This window comes from Alnus glutinosa, chromosome 2 (assembly GCF_958979055.1).
Source record: "Alnus glutinosa chromosome 2, dhAlnGlut1.1, whole genome shotgun sequence".
In the NCBI taxonomy this organism is placed as follows: Eukaryota; Viridiplantae; Streptophyta; class Magnoliopsida; order Fagales; family Betulaceae; genus Alnus; species Alnus glutinosa.
In genome coordinates, this window is record NC_084887.1 from 9640993 (window position 1) to 9660592 (window position 19600).

Here is a 19600-nt window from a genome sequence, read left to right on the forward strand (position 1 = left end):
AAATATAAGATTAATTTCATCTTCTTTTTTTTTTTTTTGTTATGAATGATTAATTTCATCTTATTATATAAACGTTATTTATTTAATTGTTAAATTTCTTATTAAATTCCTTCGTCCTTACGACCACAACAAAACGAACCAGGAAGATGGAAAACGGGTTGGAGAAATGGCGTTTTCGAGGCAACGAAGAACTGAGTGTGGCGTCGGCAACCACCATCAGAAGCACTGTCATGAAGCTATTTGAAAACCTTGACAAAGATGATCCAAGGCCAACCGTGCCTCTCGGCGAAGGCGACCCCTCGGCGTTTCCGTGCTTTCGAGCCCCCACCGTAGCCGAAGATGCCATTGTTGACGCTGTCCGCTCGGCTATGTATAATGGCTACTCACCGGCGGTTGGTATCCTGCCGGCAAGGGGGTAATTTCTACGTTATACTATGCGATATTATGGTCTTCATTTTTTCTTCTGTTTCCTATTTTAATTTAATTACTTCACTTTCTTTTTTTTAAAAAAAAAAAATACATAAAATATATTGTAATCTATTCTTTTTGTTTAAAAAGGGAAAATACTCTTAAAAATTCTCAAAAACATAAATATCCTTCTAAATCTGGAAAAAAAAAAAAAAAAAAAAAAAAAAAAAAAAAAAAAACTCACTGTAGTTGTGGAAGACCCACGGCAATTCGCATCGGCCATCAGTTTTTTTTTTTTTTTTTTTTTTTAATGGGTACTTTTATCATTTTTTTTTTTTTTTTTTAGAGGAGTTACAATTTTATAGTAATTTAGATGCTTCAATTGAAAGTTTAGAAATAACATGAATAATTAACTAAGAGGCTGCGGGGTAGTTGTAGAGACAAGAACTTGAAATAATATAAAATATGGTCCTGCCACATTATATTAATCTCCCCTAGTTTTGCTCCAATGGTGCAACTGCGACATATTTTATGGCCGACAAATTGACATAATAAGATAATATATTATATGAGGCCGCCCAAAAAAACAACACATTTTTATACATGGAGAAAAATACACTTTACCTCTCAATGTTTCGCATCTTTTTTAATCTTGCCTTCAAAGTGAAAAAGTTTGCAATTTCGCAATGCACCCCAATCAAATTTTAAAAATTTTCAATTTTGCCTGTCCGTTAATTAAGTCTGTCATTTTTTACGGAAATAGACCCACGTGGGTTCTTAAGAGAAATTCTTCCGGATGGCATCTATATATATATATAGAGAGAGAAAAATATACTTTATCCCTACAATGTTTCACCTCTTTTTCAATCTTTCCTCCAAAGTGAAAAATTTACAATGCAACCAAACCAAGTTTTAAAAATTTTCAATGTTGCCTACCCTAGGCTGGCCAAATTGGGGGTGGTCAAGCCACCCCCTTGGCCACGTGGGGTGACCTAACCACCCCTTAGGCCAAATGGAGGAGGCCGTTCACCCCCCAACTTTTATTTTTCCTTGCCTTTTTTGGGTTGTTTACTTTTTTAAAAAAAAATGTTTTTTTTAGGAATATTTTGGGGAGATTTTCTCTTAAAAACCCACGTGTATCACATGTGAGTCTATTTCTATCAAAACAGACAGACTTAAGTATCGAATAGGCAACATTGAAATTTTTTAAAACTTGGCTAGGGGTACATTGCAATTTTTTTGCACTTTGGAGGCAAAATTGAAAAAGATGTGAAATATTAGGAGGTAAAATATATTTTTCCCATATATATATATATATAATTATAAAGTTGGGAAGTGGGCCGTTTGCCCATGCGACCTGCACCCTATGGCCCAGAAATAACCTATTAACCCGTGTTCATCCTAGCTGAGTAGTAGGGAATCAACTCGATCTTAAGCATTCACAATGAACTCTCTAATTCTAGTTTTTGTCTAAAATTTTAAGAAGACTCACATCTTTTAACAAACTCTTTACTCAATGTTAAATTTAACTTTTGTAAGTAATGCTCTTTAAATCTAAACAAATCAAAAGTTAAAGTTAAAGTTTTTTTTTTTTTTTGATAAGTAAGAGAAATATCATTAAAAAGCGCAAAGCGCAATCAAGTACACAGGAAGTATACAAGAAATGCATCTAAGAGGAAGAAGACAACAATACAAGGAAATCATTAAAACTAAATGATAAAGGTGCGAAGAACGCAGCTGACCAAGAGTACAAAGAATGAAAGAAAAAGAAAATGAGTTCCTTAGTGGTTCTTTCTTTGTCCTCAAACTGCCTATCATTGCGTTCCCTACACAAGCACCACAAAAGGCAACAAGGGACCATCTTCCACATGGCTGCACTCCGAGAACGACCACCCGTCCACCAGCAAGCGAATAAATCTACCACCTGAAGAGGCATAACCCAAGACAGACTGAAGCGACTAAAGATGGCGTGCCATAGAGCGCGTGCAACCTCGCAATGGAGAAGAAGGTGATCCACCGACTCCCCATTCATTTTGTACATGCAACATCTATCAATCACAATGACACGCTTCTTTCTGAGGTTGTCCAAGGTGAGGATCTTCCCTTGCGCTGCCGTCCAAGCAAAGAAAGCCACTTTCAATGGAACCTTAGTCCGCCAAATACTTTTCCAGGGAAAATGAATAGCCTCTTTGCAAGCAAGAGCTTTATAGAAAGATCTAACATCAAATTTCCTTTTGTGAGAAGGAGACCACCAGAGCTAATCTTCCCCATCACAATTCACTTTGGTTGAGCACAGCAAAGAGAAAAAGGAAGCCAAAACATCCACCTCCCAGTCATGGGCCGCTCGGAAGAAGCTAACATCCCACTGATAGGACCCACTCACCACAACCAAATGGTCTGCAACATGTGCATCCTTGTCACACTCAATGTCGTACAAAACTGGGAAAGCTTCCTTAAGAGGCACCTTGCCACACCACACATCATCCCAAAAACGGATCCTAGATCCATTTTCCAGCATAAGTCTGGTATGGCTGCAAAGCAAACTCCACCCCTTCCTAATATTCTTCCATAACCCCACTCCGTGTGACCCAGAGGGGGTCTATAGAACACCAACCATCCCAAGTAGATCGGTACTTTACATCTACAATAGATTTCCACCAAGCCTCTCTCTTATGGGCATAGTGCCACAGCCATTTCCATAATAGAGCCTTATTGAAAATCCTCAAATTTCTGATGCCCAGACCACCACTTGAAATAGGAGAACAAACCTTGGCCCAATTAACCAGATAAAATTTAAATTCTTCGCTTATGCCACCCCACAGGAAATCTCGATGCAGCTTCTTTATACGACTAGCAACACTGGAAGGAATAGGGAAAAGAGAAAGAAAGTATGTAGGGAGATTAGAGAGAGTGCTTTTTATAAGGGTTACTTTGCCACCCTTCGACAAATACAACCGCTTCCAGCTAGCCAGACGCCTCTCAACCTTACCAACTACCTCATCCCAGCTAGACTTAGTCTTAAAAGGGGCCCCCAACGGAAGACCAAGGTACTTTAAAAGGAAGAGAAGAAACTCCATAGCCCAAAATGCCTGCAAGATCATCTATATTATCCACAAGACCCACAGGAACCAAAACTGACTTATCCAAATTAATCTTCAAACCTGAAACAGCTTCAAAGGAAAGTAATAACATACGAAGATAGAGAAGATGATTAGAACTAGCCCCACAAAAAACTAAAGTATCGTCTGCAAATAACAGATGAGAAATATTAATCACTCCATTGCTACTAGAGCCCACAGAGAAGCCAAAGAGAAAGCCCCCTTGAATAGTAATAGAGAACAACTTGCTGAAGGCCTCCATCACAATGACAAACAAAAGAGGCGACAGAGGATCATCCTGTCTAAGACCACGAGAGCTGCTAAAAAAACCAGAAGGGGTGCCATTCACCAAAACTGAGAAACGCACCGAAGAAATACAATGCGCTATCCAAGAACACCATCTCTCCTCGAAGCCACATCTTCTCAATATATACAATAAGAAATCCCAGTTAACATGATCATAAGCCTTCTCAATATCTAGTTTACAAAGTAACCCTGGTTCACCTGATTTGATGCGACTATCCAGACACTCATTAGCTATAAGAACAGAATCAAGAATTTGCCTTCCTTTCACAAAAGCATTTTCGGGATTCGAAATAATTTTCTCCACAAGCCTTCTGAGCTTATTAGCAAGAACTTTAGCAATGATCTTGTAAACACCACTTACAAGACTAATTGGCCGAAAATCTTTAAGATCCACAGCCCCAAACTTCTTCGGAATTAAGGCTAAAAAAATGGCATTAATGCTTTTGACAAACTTGCTATGAGTGTGAAAGTCCTGGAAAACCCCCATGAGATCAGTCTTGATCACATCCCAACAATTTTGGAAGAACGCAAGAGTGAACCCATCAGGGCCTGGAGCCTTATCACGATTCAAACCTTTAACCACCTCTAAGACCTTCCTTTCCTCAAAAGGAAGTTCTAAGGAAGAGGCTTCACCCGTATCCAAATTGTCAAAAACAAGGTTATCCATCCTAGGCCTCCAACTCAAAAGTTCTGCAAAAAAAGATTTATAAAATTGAGCAACATGATCCCTAATAACCTGCTGATCAGAAGAGATAGAGCCATTGACAGAGAGAGACTCAATGGAATTGGATCTCCTATTCAAATTGGCTACTCGATGAAAGAATTTAGTGCATTTATCACCCTCTTTAAGCCAAAGAGCCCTAGACTTCTGTCTCCAGCTAATCTCCTCCTGTAAAATAGAATTCTCCAGATCTCTGATGACCCCACATTTCCTCGCCTTTTCTTCGGGAGTTAAACCCCGTTGTTCCTCCAATCTATCAAGAGCACACAAATCTTCCATATGCATTTTCTTGTGGAACTCCACATTACCAAACTCCTAATCGTTCCATCTTTTGAGATCAATCTTCAAAGCCTTAAGCTTTTGAGAGAAGATGAAGCTGGGCGAGCCTTGGAAGCTATAAGACTCCCACCAAAGACGCACCTTATCCACAAACCCTTCATCCTTTAACCACATATTCTCGAACTTGAACGGTCTGGGACCCCAATGAACACCACCACAATTAAGAAGAATAGGAAAATGATCAGAACACAGTCTTGGAAGCCTTTTTTGAAGAGAACCTGGAAACTTGACTTCCCAATCTGGAGAAACGAGAAATCTATCGAGGAGAGATCAAGAGGGAATCTCCTGATTATTAGACCACGTAAATGGCCCTCCTGTAAGAGGATTACAGATTTTTTAATGTTCTTTCTCTTCCAAACTTTTCCTTCTTTCATCTCAACTAAAATAAATTTTTAATGTAAAGAGTTCAAAAAGTTGGTTTCATCAATGAAATATAATATTTAGTTAAATTAGAGAAATATTTAGAGAGTTTGATATTTAATGGTTTTGAACAGTAGTTAACTAAATCAACTAAAATAGATTTTTAAAGTTAAATTTAGAATAATTTTAAAGAGTTCAATGTGAATGCTCTTATACCATTATTGCACTACACGGAAAATAATGTAAGATGCATTTTTAATTTAGCTGATAAATTATGCTTAAATCAAGGTCAACTTGTGGTTAATTACATGTTGAAGAGGGATCATGGCATGGAAACGGTTGCATGAGAACTATGAAAGGTAAATTATGATCATGTAAAAAAGACTTTTGGCACTTTAAGCACTTTACAATTCTCATCTCGTAAACACTTACTAACTTAAGTATCAGAGTTATCCCTTGCCGCCACTCCCGCGAGGTTCCATTACTTATATTTTCTATTTTTTGCAAATGCAATTTCGTTGATTTTCAACCCAAGGAAAACAATTCTAAGAGATATTTTAGTCATTTTTCAATCAGCTGATTTTTCATTGATTTCCTAACAAAATCCACATTGTCAATTATATCTCTAAAAAGATTGTAAAAAACTAAAAGAAAATGGCAAAAAAATCTTGGTAGTTGAGGGGTAGTTGGCCTCCCCCAAGTGGGAAGGTGGTTGTGCCACTCCCAAAGATACTTGAGTGGGTGTCTAATCATCCATCCCTCAACACCTGTACAATTATGTAATAATTATTATCATTTTACAAACTCATGAGAATTTTTAAACATTTTAAAAATATTAAGTGTGAAATTTCTCTTAAAATATTAATATAATTGTACATATGCTCATGTATTCCACAAAAAGTGTTAAAAGACTTTAAAAATTTTAGGATTCTTGATCATTCAATAAAAATCCTAAGGCGACGAAAGTTTAACTTAAGGAACCAAAGTTCGATCATCGGGGTATTGGACATTCGAAGTTGACAGTAATGCTTGATTGTGGTTTTTAATGCTTAATTAGGGTTGTAATCGCTTAATTTTGGTTTCACGTGTAATATTAAGATTTTTCAGTAGTGTACGCCTAATATTAGAATGTGATTTCAAGTGTCATTAAATAAGATATCCGAGATAGAAGATGATTAGAAGAAGTAAGTAAATGCTTACATATATAAGTTAACCAACAAAGTGTAGCTAAAACAAAGCCCAATAGTTTCCCTTTAAATTATAGTTCCGTCCAAAAAAGAGGCAGAAAGAAAATTATGAAACTAGATCCTCTCCAGTTGAGAGGAATCGAAGAAGAACCAGTTAGTTATATAGAAGAGTATTTTTGTAATTTTTTATAGTGTAAAATTACAAAAATATTTATCTGTATAATTAACCAGCTCCCCTCCGATTGGAACTCAACTGTAGAGGGTCCAGTTTCAAAAATTATAGGGTTCCAAAAGGCCCGTTCACATTCCATCCCTCCCATACAACTCCCGTCACCGCCTATAAATCACCAAACGGTTCAAACTGAATTTTGAAAACAACCACTCCGCCAAAGTAACACTCTCTCTCTCTCTCTCTCTCTCTCTCTCTCTCTCCATCCGCATCCCGTAGAATGGAGAAGGGGCTGATATCGGTGGACAGGCTAGAGCCAAGCCTACTTCTTGACTCACCTGCACCCAGACCACACTCAGGGCTTATTGTCTACTTGGGCCAAGGGCCTAATCTTCTACTCCCGCCTCACCGCCAAGCTGTTCCCCTTCAAATTCCCCAACTTCAAACTCTCTTTGCTCCGCATCCTCGACCTCGGCGCGTGGCACTCCCTCTCCCTCCTCTGCCCCTCCCCCTCCGCATCACAGTCCTTCGTCAACGTTGAGGTCATGGCCATCGACGCTCACCATTGTTCTGGTAAATTTGCTCTCCAGTTGCTTGGTTTAGGTTCTTATAGAATATAACGCTTTTATTAAGTTTGTGGTTTGGATTGGATTGAACTAGTTTGCGTTTTAGATTAACATGTAAAGATTGAGGGAATTCTTGTTCATAGTATAAATTGCGAGCTCAATTCTTATTGATTGTTGATTGATGTGTGCGTGTGAGGGTTTGTTTGCGCGTGTAGATTAATGCTTGTAATTTGTACAGGTGTTATAGGCAATTTTGTTTAGAAGATGCGATTTGGATGCTATAAATTTCAATTTGTTTTGTTGTAGAAGAACTTGTGACATGATTGATGCGCTTTGGCACTTTTGGCAGCATTTGTGATGGGCTAGGTAGGTAGATTAGGGCTTGAATTTGCTAACCAACGCGATAATTATTAATTATGTGCATAACAAGGTGATCAACTTCACTTATTTCCCTTTGCAAAAAAATTGAATATAAAAAGCAATGCACATTTTTCAAATTATCAATCCAGTGGGATTTTCAAACTATTACATGATTCATATGAATGTTGTGAGCCTATTAAAGAAAATTTATGGAACCCAGAATCTGTAGTTACACTTATAGTCACATTCAATCTTAATCTAATTGGATTTGATGCTTGAATATTTCTAATAGGGCCGTAGCAGATTATCTGTCTCGTGATCTTCCGTACGTGTTATCACCAGACGATATCTATATCACAATTGGATGCATCCAAGCAATTGAAGTAACACTGACAGTCCTTGCTCGCCCAGGCGCCAACATTCTGATTCCAAGACCCTTCTACCCAACCTATGAGGCATATGCTGCATCTAAACATCTCGAAGTTCGTCACTTTGATCTTAATCCAGAAAAGGGTTGGGAGGTTGATCTTGAGACCGTTGAAGCAATTGCTAATGAGAATACTGTTGCCATAGTCATCATAAACCCTGGCAATCCTTCTGGAAGTGTCTATACAAACCAACATTTGAAGAAGGTAGATTATATGTACCTTCTTTTTCTGTTTCTTATTTTCTTTATAGAATTAATTTAGTATATATATAGGTAGGCAAGACTAAATCTACTCATAATTTACTACTTTATAAGGACCTTTATATTGTAAGCATCAATAAAATTAATGAGATCAGAATGTAGCCTTCGGAGCAATTAACAACAGTAGACGTAGGTGTCTAATACCGAATCGTGATTGTTGTTTTTAACGTTAGTGGTGGTTGATTTTTCTGAATATTAGATTGCAGAGACAGCAAGAAAGCTAGGCATTCTGGTTGTTGCTGATGAAGTTTATCACCATCTCACTTTCGGAAGTAACCCATTTGTGCCGATGGGGGCATTTGGATCAATAGTGCCTGTTATCACACTAGGGTCTATATCAAAGAGATGGATCGTACCAGGTTGGCGACTTGGTTGGCTTGTGACAAGTGATCCTAATGGCATCCTTCGTAAATTGGGGGTCATCTCTCTCTCTCTCTCTCTCTCTCTCTCTCTCTCTTTGAGTGTGTGTGTGTTAAGCTTGCATGTCTATACACGCATAGAAGAAAAATACGATTATGGTTCTACATTATATCACAATTTTATTGGATGAATAATAACATAAGTATTCTCACATCCTTTTCTTTTCCTCTCAGGTTGTGGAATGCATTACGGGTTGTCTCAACATCGCATCTCAGCCACCAACATTCATTCAGGTTTATAAATAGTGAATTTTTTTAAAGAAAAAGAAATATGTCATAATTAAAAGAATGCAACAGTTTCTTTATACAATAATTGCTACAAATATCTACATTCACATCAATCTCTTTAAATTTTTCCTTCCCCCTAATTCTATTTTTGACATCCCAAACAACCTCCTGAAGAACTTTCTCCTAAGCTTTAGCTGGATTTCCATGTCTAAGGTCAGTTCTCTGCCTTTATAAACGGTACACTGGTGCACTCCATACCAGTTTATAGACATTGGCCTTTAAGCTCTTATTTCTCCAATCAATTAACCACATGCACAAAACTTCTGCCAAAGCTATAGGAGGATCATGGACTAAGCATTTCCTCTTAGCTTCTCTCCAAAATCTTTTGCTAAATTCACATTCAAAAAACAAATGCTCTCTACATTCAATACAATTTCAGCAAAATACACACTTTACCTCTCCTTTGTAGACCCAGCCCAACAGTTTATCACATGTCATCACTCCATTTCGGACAGCCAGCCATAAGATAAAGCTTGTTTAGGAATAGCAAGAGAAAACCATACCAGCTACCACCACTCTACACTTGGCCTCCTAGTATGAATTGCTTCCCAAGTGTAGACACTAGTATAGCAACTTTTCTTTGATATCACCCAAGTAGCCTTATAAATTTCTCCAATCTTCACCATAGGCAACTTATTTTGAATGCTTACTACCTCCTCAGATCTAGCAGGTTGCCACCAACTCCTTCCCTTCATTACACTTTACAATTTTGCATCCAATTTGCTTCTAAAACATGCCATCCGTATGCCACCAATCCAGCCATAAATGAATGTTATTCCATCTAGCAATAACCCTCAATTTCAGTATCTTTTTCCAGCACCAGGAACAGTTTTGGGATATTTTTAGTTGCCAAAAACATCTACTTTTTACCAGATTCACCTTAACTCATATCACCCAAAGAGATTAACCTGCTTTTGAAAACAGATTCCAAATATGTTTCAACAAGGCAGTCTTGTTCCATTGCTCTATCCTCTTCAACCCCAACCCTCCTTCCTTCTTTGGAACACAAATTGATTCCCAAGAAACCTTTGATTTGGCTTGTCTATCTGCATTACCATTTCACAAGAATTTGTTGAACTCGTGCTCAATTGATCTAATAATCTTCTTGGGCAAGATAAAGATATTAGACCAATAGACTTGAATACTGTACAAAACAGAAGATAACAACTACAATCTTCCTACAAATGAAGAGACTCTTTGACAAGCAAGAGTCTATCCTTCCTGAAATCTTTTCCAACAACACTTCACAATCCACAGCTGCTAGCTTTTTGGAAATTAGGGATACCTTAAATACCAAACAGGTAATTTCCCTTCCTTCATTTGCAAACAATCCCTCATCTGCTTTGTGATGTCCCACATAGTATGGGAATGGGGATATGCTTATATGTATAGACACATCATTCTTGAAATAACGCATTTTAAAGCCGTGATGATCATGAATCTATCAGAACTTCACAGTTAAGTGTGCTTCTGTTAGAGTAGTACTGGAATGGGTGACTTCTTGGGAAGTCTGGTTCAGGAGAGCCAAAAGTGGACAATATTGTGTCGTTTGGAGTGGGTCGTTACAAAATGGTATCAAAGTCATTGCTCAGCCTGAGATGGGGGGAGCGTGCACAAGCCCATGAGGGTTGCCAGCGGGCACCTGCTGGGACTCCGAGAATAGGGTGATCCCATGCGGGTTGCCAGTGGGGACGCTAGATCCTAAGAGGGGGTGATTATGATGTCTCACATTGTCTGAAAATGTGGATGTGCTTATATGTATAAACACACCATTCTTGAAACAACGCGTTTTAAAGTCGTGATGACCATGAACCTATCAGAACTTTGCAGTTAAGCGTGCTTCTGCGAGAGTAGTATCGGGATAGGTGACCTCCTAAGAGCACTAGTAGCAGATGCCCTATAAGTAGTTCTATTCCCTAAAATAAGGAAAATTTGAAAAAAATCACAAAAAATCAAACCACAATAGCACTGTAGCTTACCAACATGTTATTATAATCCAAGAAGAAAGACAGTCTCTCTCCTCTCTCCTCTCACGATTCCCAATCGCTTCCCTTCTTCTTCGTCCTCGCGCATCTCTCTCTCTCTCTCATGTCCTCTACTCTCTCATTCTCCGGAAGAACCATTGGAGAACAACCAAAAATCAAACAAAATCACTACAACCCAAACAAACAAACTCAGAGCAGATATCCAAGACTCTTTCTTCTTCTTCTCACCGCTTCTCTCTCTCTCTCTCTCTCTCTCTCTCTCTCTCTCTCTCTCACGCATACTTGTGCGACTCCTCCCGCCGTCACGTGACAGCTCTGGACCTCTTTGGGTTCAATCTCTCAGGCGCACTTTCGCCGGATTTCGGCCACTTGCCGCCCTGCGCTTCCTCTCCAACCTCTCTGTCGCCGCCAACCAATTCTCCGGACCATCCTAGGCGAGCTATCGTCCCTCTCTGTCCTTCGATTCCTCTATTTAATCTCTCGATGCTCCTCGAGCTCTGGATCGATTTGGGAAGTGGGCTGTGCGTGGAGGAAGAGAGATTAGGTGGAGAAGAGAGGGGGTGAGTTGGGGGATATCTGAGAGAGAACCGGAAGAGGAAAAAAAAAAAAAAGTCTCAGAGAGAAAAAGAAAGAAGAAGAAGAAGAAGAGGAGGAGGAAAGTGGAATCTGGAATGAGTGGATGCTTCTGAATCTGCAATGAAATTAAAAAGAAAAAAAGAAAGAAAGTAAAAGATAAAAAAAAAAATATTATTTTAACATATAGGGAAAGATAAAGGGAAGCTTTTGTGGGGTGTTTTTGTATAGGGAAAAAAAAAGTGGTTTGGTTCCCTAAATTTTTCCTAAAATAGGGAAAATGGTTAGGAATCTGCTGCTAGTGCTCTAAGAAGTTTGGTTCGGGAGAGCCAAAAGCGGACAATATTGTGTCATTTGGAGTGGGTTGTTACATGCTCCTTCATCCCTTTATAAACACCAGAGCAATAAAAATTACTTTTAGTTGGATTTGGATTCAAACATAATAAAGCAGCAAAATATTGTAATACTTTGTAATGCTCTGAATATCTTACATTTTTCCATTGAGAAAATCAGTTGGTCATCAACAAAGCAGAGGTTTGCAAGCTTGATTTCAGTACAACCAAGATGAAAAACTGAATTCATTGACATTACATGAAACCTCCTCCATCAACCGAGGCAGAATTTCCATAGCAATGACAAAAGATAAGGAGAAACCGGGTCCCCTTGTCTTAAGCCTTTCCTCCCTTCAAAGTAATCAACCAGTGTACCATTTAGAGCAATAGAGAATTTAGGAGAGGTGATACATTCCCAAACCCAACATACATACCTCATTGGAGTTCTAGCACTTAGCAAACACTGCAAAATAAAGTCTCAATCTACTGAGTCATTAGACTTCATCAAGTTTATCTTGATAGTACATCGTGGTTTCCCACTTTTTTTTATGATAGTTCTTCACCACTTTTTGAGCTAACAACACATTCTCTTTAATACTCCTATTCATATTAAAAGCAGTTTAGTGAGGATTGATAATCTCATCCAAGCCAGGGAGCAATCTGTCAGCTAAAATTTTTGTAGTACACTTTTAAATAACATTGCAGGACGAAATTGGTTTGATTTCACTCATAGCAGGTAGATTCCGCTTCTTAGGCACAAAGGCAATAATAGTTGCATTAGCCTCCTTAAGAAGATTATCCATTTCAAAGAAGGATTGAATAGCTTGGACAACTTCATCACTAATTATTGGCCACGCTGCCTTGTAAAACCCAGTAGAAAGAAGCTTCTGATAGAACTCCGCTGCAACTTTCTTGATTTGCTCCATTTCCTCCACTTTTCTCCCTTTCTCATCCCATATGTCTGTAATCAAGTTCTTGGAGTTCCTCACCTTGACAATTTCATGAAAATATAAATTGTTTTGGTATCTAAGATTGAGCCACTGATTTCTGGATTTCTATTTGAAGTTCCTCTTCCTTGCTGATAGATAAGTACGCATGATTTTTTTATTTTTTTGGGACACAAGCAACCTTACCAAAAGAATTTAGTACCTCCCTTTGTGCTCGATCCAGCCGTGCTTTAGTTTGCATCACCCTTTGCTTAATTCTCTCATACACCTCATTCTTAGTTTTCAAAATTCTTTACATTGCTCTCAACTTTTTTATACAGTCTGAGCATAAGAGCATCTAACACCCTTATGCTCCAACCTTCCTCCACCCAAGAAAGAAAACTCTCATTTTCAGCTCAAAAACCAAAAAACTTAAATGGTTTTGGACCAAAAATTTGAAACTTTCCCACCGATTAAACTGCAGGAGAGTGATCTGATACCTCCTTCCTGAAATTCAACCACAATCTTCTTATACTCCAGCCACGCTTCATTTGCCAAAACTCGATAAACTTTCTTGCTACAAAATTATCCTCCTTCCTTTTATTATTCCAAGTAAAAAAAAAAATCCATTGAATTTATTTGAATGGAAAATCCAACAATTCAATCTGATTTAAACACTCCCCAAACTCTTGTCTCATAGCTACTAAGCTTATCACAATCCCATGTTTCTTGCATACTCTTCACAACATTAAAATCTTCAGCTAATAACAAAGGAACTTTCCCGATCTGGTCTTTAATATGAACCAAGTTTTGCCACAAACTCCTCCTTTCCACCCTTTATTTGTTCCATGGACAATCGTTTGAAACCCTCTACTTCTTCCATGATCAACACAAATTTCACAGCTTATAGCTTGATCATGTTTATTTAAAAGATTGACATCCATCACATCCTTATTCCAACAAATCCCTATCCTCCCAAGTTGATGAATTTCATAATTATTAAGAAATCCCCACCCTTGAACCACATTTTCCTTAATCTTTTCAGTTTTTTCAACTTTCATGCTTGTCTCAATAAGACAAATCAAATACACGTTTATTCTCTTTACAAAACTTCTAACTTTCCTTTGGTTTACGAGATCATTAAGACCTCTAATATTCCACACAATGGTTGGAGAAAACCCCCTCTTAGTATTGTCACTTCTTCACCCATCTTACTCTTGCCTTTATCCCTACTAGATACATTCTGGAAGCATTCTTCATATGGCCAGCTCAATAGCGTAGGCAGCAATGGTTGATAATTCATTCATTCATTCATCCTTTATTTTACTCCTATAGAATGACATTTTCCTGAATACATAAATACGTAGCTTATTATCATATGCATCTGAAACATTTTATTGTTCTTTGCTGTCCCAATGGTCTCTTTCAAACTTGTGACATAGTAATAGAGAAATACTGTAATCATCTATGCATGCATTCCTATTTTCCTTCTTTTGAATGTAGTAATGTCTTTATGTATCAGGGTGCGGTTCCTCATATCCTTGAAAAAACTGGCGAAGATTTCTTCTCAAAAGTTATTGACATGCTTAGGGAGGCTGCATACATATGCTATGATAGAATTAAGGAGATCCCCTGCATTACTTGTCCAAATAAACCAGAAGGATCCATGTCTGTGATGGTAAGGGCGTCAAATATTTGACATATTCATGCTCACAGATAAATAAAATGTATTGAAGATGTTTTGACTGTAAATTTTTTCACAGGTGAAGTTAAACCTGTCATTATTGGAAGACATTAATGATGATATGGACTTCTGTCTCAAGCTGGCCAAAGAGGAATCAGTTATTATTTTACCAGGTATGGAACGAGGTCTTTAAGATTCCGTGAGCTAGACAAAACCCAATTCACCAGTTCAAATTTGCAACACATTCTAGTATTCCTTTTTGCTAGTTTTTCAACTAAAAATGTTTGACCTTAGTGTCTGTTTGGTTGTTTGGTAATATAAATGTTGAGCAAATCTTGGAATTAGGCTAGCGGTGAAAGGTCTTGGTCTCTATATCATGCATTTAAAACTATCATCTGGGTGAGATGTTTTGACCATTGCAGAATTTTTTTTTACTCCCGTATTCCGTTTGTTTCGGCGTAAAATATTTTCAGTAAAATAATTTTTTAGAAAAAATGATTTCCGGCGAAAAAATCACCAACAACGAAAAATCACCGGAAACGAGATTCCGGTGATGGTGGCCGGAATCTGGCCACTACGTCGGATTCCAGCCAGTTTTGCCGGAATTCAGAGGTGCTGGCAAGATTCCAGTGCCAGTCGACCAGCTTCGCCGGAGTCTAGCAGGCAGCATTCTAGCCAGTTTGCCAGAACTTGGATCGTCAGAATCTAGCGACAATGGCTGGATTTTGGCATCTCTAGACAGATTCAGGCGAACTAGCCAGATTTTGGCGACAAAATATCAAAATCCGGGGATCTTCGGCGATAGATTTGGGATACCAACAAACTCCAATGCCTGGCGATGGCGGATTCCTACAAATTAACGTGCGTGCTAAAATGAAGAATTTAAATTAAGAAAACGATTTACGATTTTTAAAACCGTAAATCATTTTCTAAAAATTATAGAAGCTTTTTCGGTCAAACTGAAAATGATTTCCGTTGACCATCATTTTCGGTTGCACCAAATATCAAAAAATACAGAAAATATTTTACGCCCAAACAAACGAAGTATAAAGTTGTCTCAAAGGAACAACTTTGGTGTTCTTGACATTAGGGTAACGTTATTTTCAAAAAAAAAAAAAATCATATTCCTTTTTAAGTCTTTTAGCGCAAATTTGATTCTAGTGCATGGTTTTAGCCTAAAATAGAAAACTCTAAAATCCTCCTAAACCCAAAATCAATAGTAAATTTTTTTATGGATTATTTTCTCTCAAAATTCTTTTTTCATAAATTCTTTTGGAGTTAACAACACATTGGTGGAGGGTGCCAAACATATGTTTTGGCCTCCTATGTTCATACACTAATCAATTAAACACCATACTCCAAAGGTAGATAAATTATACACTAATGAAAAAAAAATGTGTTTAATACTTTGATCCTAAACCCTAAGACCTAAATTATGTAAAGCAAAGCAAAGTTTCATAAAATACCATTCTTTAAGAGTTTTAGTAAATGTAACTCTAAATTAATTATTTAGCTATATATAAACACACACAAACACACACATCTATTATGGGACTGAAGATGTAATAATTTTCATGTCATAAATATTATTTTGTTTTTTATTTATTGGATTTATCCTCCAGGGGTGACTGTTGGGATGAAGAATTGGCTGCGCATAACTTTCGCAATTGACCCGTCAGCTCTTGAAGATGGGTTTGGGAGGATTAAAGCCTTCTGCAAAAGGCATGCCAAGAAACAATTATAAGCTCAAGCTAGTTCCTCATGACAGTTTCCATGAGTGTTAAAAATCATAATTAATTGTGATAGGATTTGTTAATAAAATCCTCTCTTTGAAGTTTTGCTAATCAAGCAAGACATAATGAAGAAGGGGTACTGGTGATAACTGTTGATCATCAACAACTTCTTGCTGCTCGATCTGATCGATCATGTTATGTTATTTTTGGTGACTTGTAATCAACAACATCGTATTGTTGATCAATGCAGCTTTTATTTGATTTCCTTGAACCATAAAGGAGTTGTTTGATCTTTTTGAACTCCATGTTTTCAATAATGTTTGATTATTGGTGTAACAACCCCATCCCAAAAAGGGTAGGATTGTCAATTTACTCTCTCAGAGGCACAAAGATTACAAAGTTTTTACCCGAGTAATTGCTACATGCGATACTAAATGCATGATAGAATAAAACATCAAATTTAAACTTCATAAAATGCGGAAAGGTCTTTGTTGTAAACAAAAATGTAACGATCATTCTTTATTATAAGTAACCATCCTGAAATCGTGCCCATGCACTGATTATAAAAATGAAAATGGGAGCAGCTTTATGGACTTAATAATTAACCTCGCCCCCATTCCGACCTCCTAGACTGAATTCCTGATCACCTGAAAACAAAAGTAAAATTGAATGAGCCGAAAGGCTCAGTAAGTAAATCTCCAACCAGAAAACGGTTGGGTTAAACTCATTTTCTTTAAAACCCTTTACTTAACAATTTATTTTTGTAGCATTCCAAGGCACAATTAACACATCACTATTTAAACAAGATAAACCTTCTTCTTTAAAACCCCTTTCAAATATTGAATTTCTTGAAAATCGCTAAAACCCCTTCTTTATCTCATATCGCTAATTAAATGCAATACAATTCTCAATAAAATCAAGTTAAAGCATATTTTTTCCTTTGAAACATATAATTATTCATATATGCGTAAAACTGATTTCTCATGATAGGGCTCATGTACACTATTACGCCCTGTGTACTTAGGGTTGCGCGGTCTTTGCTGTGACCATGGCAGGTAACTGTGGCCGCAGGCCTGCCCCGTTAGCTAATTAATCAAAGTGCACTTAGCATGACTTAGAGATGGATTACTGTCTTCTCAACGTTCTTCAGCGAGTGCGCTTCCATCTCAAGCAACAGTACCGAGCTTAATCCTCTGTGTATCTCTGTCAATATCTCTAGGGCCAAAATAATCTCCTCCATACACATGCCCTTATCTCACAAAACATTTCTCATTATTTATCTAATAAAACTTTTCTCAATCTTTCACTTTTCTTGTATATCTAAAGGCAACGTGTAGCAGGGTTTTACAATTATACGCTTTTCTTTTTCATCACTTTCTAAAAGTAGTGATTTCCCCATATTGGGAACTTTCAGAAAATAAAGAATTTACTATATTGGAATGTATTTCATACTAATACTTTTCTCAACAAATTTCGAATTTCAAAAGTATCCTTTTTTCCACAAACAACTTTTCATTTCAACACTCTTTAAAAATCTTTTATGTACATAAGGTAAATTTGCAATGCATAAATAAAACAAGTGTTCACAATTATGCCAAAAGATAATTGATGAAATAACATGACGTAAAACAATTTTAGAAGGGGTAGAGGATCTACTTACCTCTCCGAATGCAGCTAAGGCAAATTTCTTGACAGCTAGCTAGTCACCTGAGTACAGGTTCCAACAAATTAATACTGTATACTTGTCACTAGAAATATCCAGACACTACTACAATCCGTCTTGCTAGCCTATTGAGAATGGATTCCCAAGGTACGTTTAACAACATTAACCGTATAATAATTTAACTATTAAATAGGAAATAACATATTTTTATTATTAGAAATAGGATTCAATAAAGGCAAATATCATAAGAAACATTTTCTATTAGATTCGTATAATTTGATGAATTTTCATGTTGTTAATATAATAAGGAAAAAGGCGGCATGTGCTAAGAAGACAGACATCATATATATATACACATATAAGTTACTGAAATATTACTGGTTGTTAAAGTAGCTCCATAAAATATATAATAGGGCTGATTAATACATGTCCTTTTACACTTTGTAACAAATGTAATTTTGATAAACTTAGATATCACAAAATTATACATATACTAAAAATAAATTATTAGAAGCATACTGAAATATTTTAGTAGTTAAATTAGTTCCATAAAATACAATAGGAAATTATCAATTACCCATGAAAGAAAAAAAACAGAAAAGCGGAATAGGAATGAAAAGGAAAGAGCACAAAATTTCGTCACATGACCTACCGCATTAAATACAGGGAAAAATAATGGAAACCAATCACATATATTTGTTACAGATGGTTTTGAGTTTAGAAGGGAAAAAGGGAAAGAGCAGTAAAATAAGAGAGAAAAGAACAGATAATCAACAAAAGAAAACCATGCTTTGGACGGGGCAACTAAAAGGGAATTAAAGGACAAAGCAATAACCACAAGGCATGTAGTAGATTTGTAGAATGAAAGGCAAAAGAAAGAAGAAAACAACAAAAGTAAAACATTTAATAAAAATACTAATAAGCAAGTTCTCAATTTTTGAAAGGAAGAGAAAAGGACAAAAGAACTAGACATGTCTTGCTATCAAAAAGGAGGAACAAAAGAAATGGGAGAATAAACAAAAGCTGGACAAAGATGTGGGACCAAGCTGTCCACAAGAAAAGAAGAAGAAAAATGAGGGCTACTCCTATGCTTAGGGCTAGGAGAGAAGAAGAAAGAAAAGGACAAGGTTGTGGGCTGCTACGGATTAGATCCAACAGGAAAAGAAAAGAAGAAATAAAAACAATACACTCTAGTTAACAGAAAGGAAAACAAACAAAAGAAAGCAATGAAAAGGGACAGCGCATATGTTCTACGGCTAAATCAAGAAAATGAAAGAAAGAAGAACAAAGGGATAAGAGAGTATACCTGTAGTGGTTCATCAAATGGAAGAGGCGACTGTGAAAGTTTGAGGGAAGAAGAGAGGCTAGCGGCTAAGGGGTATATTTATAGGGTTAGGGTTTTCTCCGTTAGGGCTTTTACAAGTTAGACTAAAATTGGGTATAAAATATAAATAAAAAATATTAAGTGTAAAGAGGCATTCAATATTAATATAAAATTATTAAATGTAAAAGTAGATATTAAATAAAATATGAAAGCGAGTATTTAATATAAAAGCAGGTATTGAAAAAAATAGAAGCGGATACTTAATATAAAAACGGGTATTCAATAAAATAATAAGATTTAAATATAATCATTTTTCTTTTATCCATTCTCATAAATAGCAATTGACCATTCTACCCTCAACAGAGGATCAAGGTCATTACAATCTTCCCTCCTTAAAAGAATTTCGTCCTCGGAATTCAGTAAATAACTACACTAGTAACTCAGGATGGTACCTGAGGTGTATGAGTCGTA

General features: G+C 36.9%; 1 protein-coding gene across 1 annotated transcript; it reads left to right on the plus strand.

The window, feature by feature from the left end:
* The first annotated feature begins 134 nt into the window (after positions 1 to 134).
* Positions 135 to 16465, plus strand: LOC133860928 (nicotianamine aminotransferase 1-like). The gene is made up of 7 exons (XM_062296600.1): positions 135 to 415; positions 7807 to 8146; positions 8402 to 8620; positions 8796 to 8855; positions 14248 to 14403; positions 14489 to 14582; positions 16032 to 16465. Exons 1-7 carry the CDS (start codon positions 147 to 149, stop codon positions 16151 to 16153), a joined length of 1260 nt encoding a protein of 419 aa, XP_062152584.1. The 5' UTR covers positions 135 to 146; the 3' UTR covers positions 16154 to 16465.
* The last annotated feature ends 3135 nt before the right edge of the window (positions 16466 to 19600 follow it).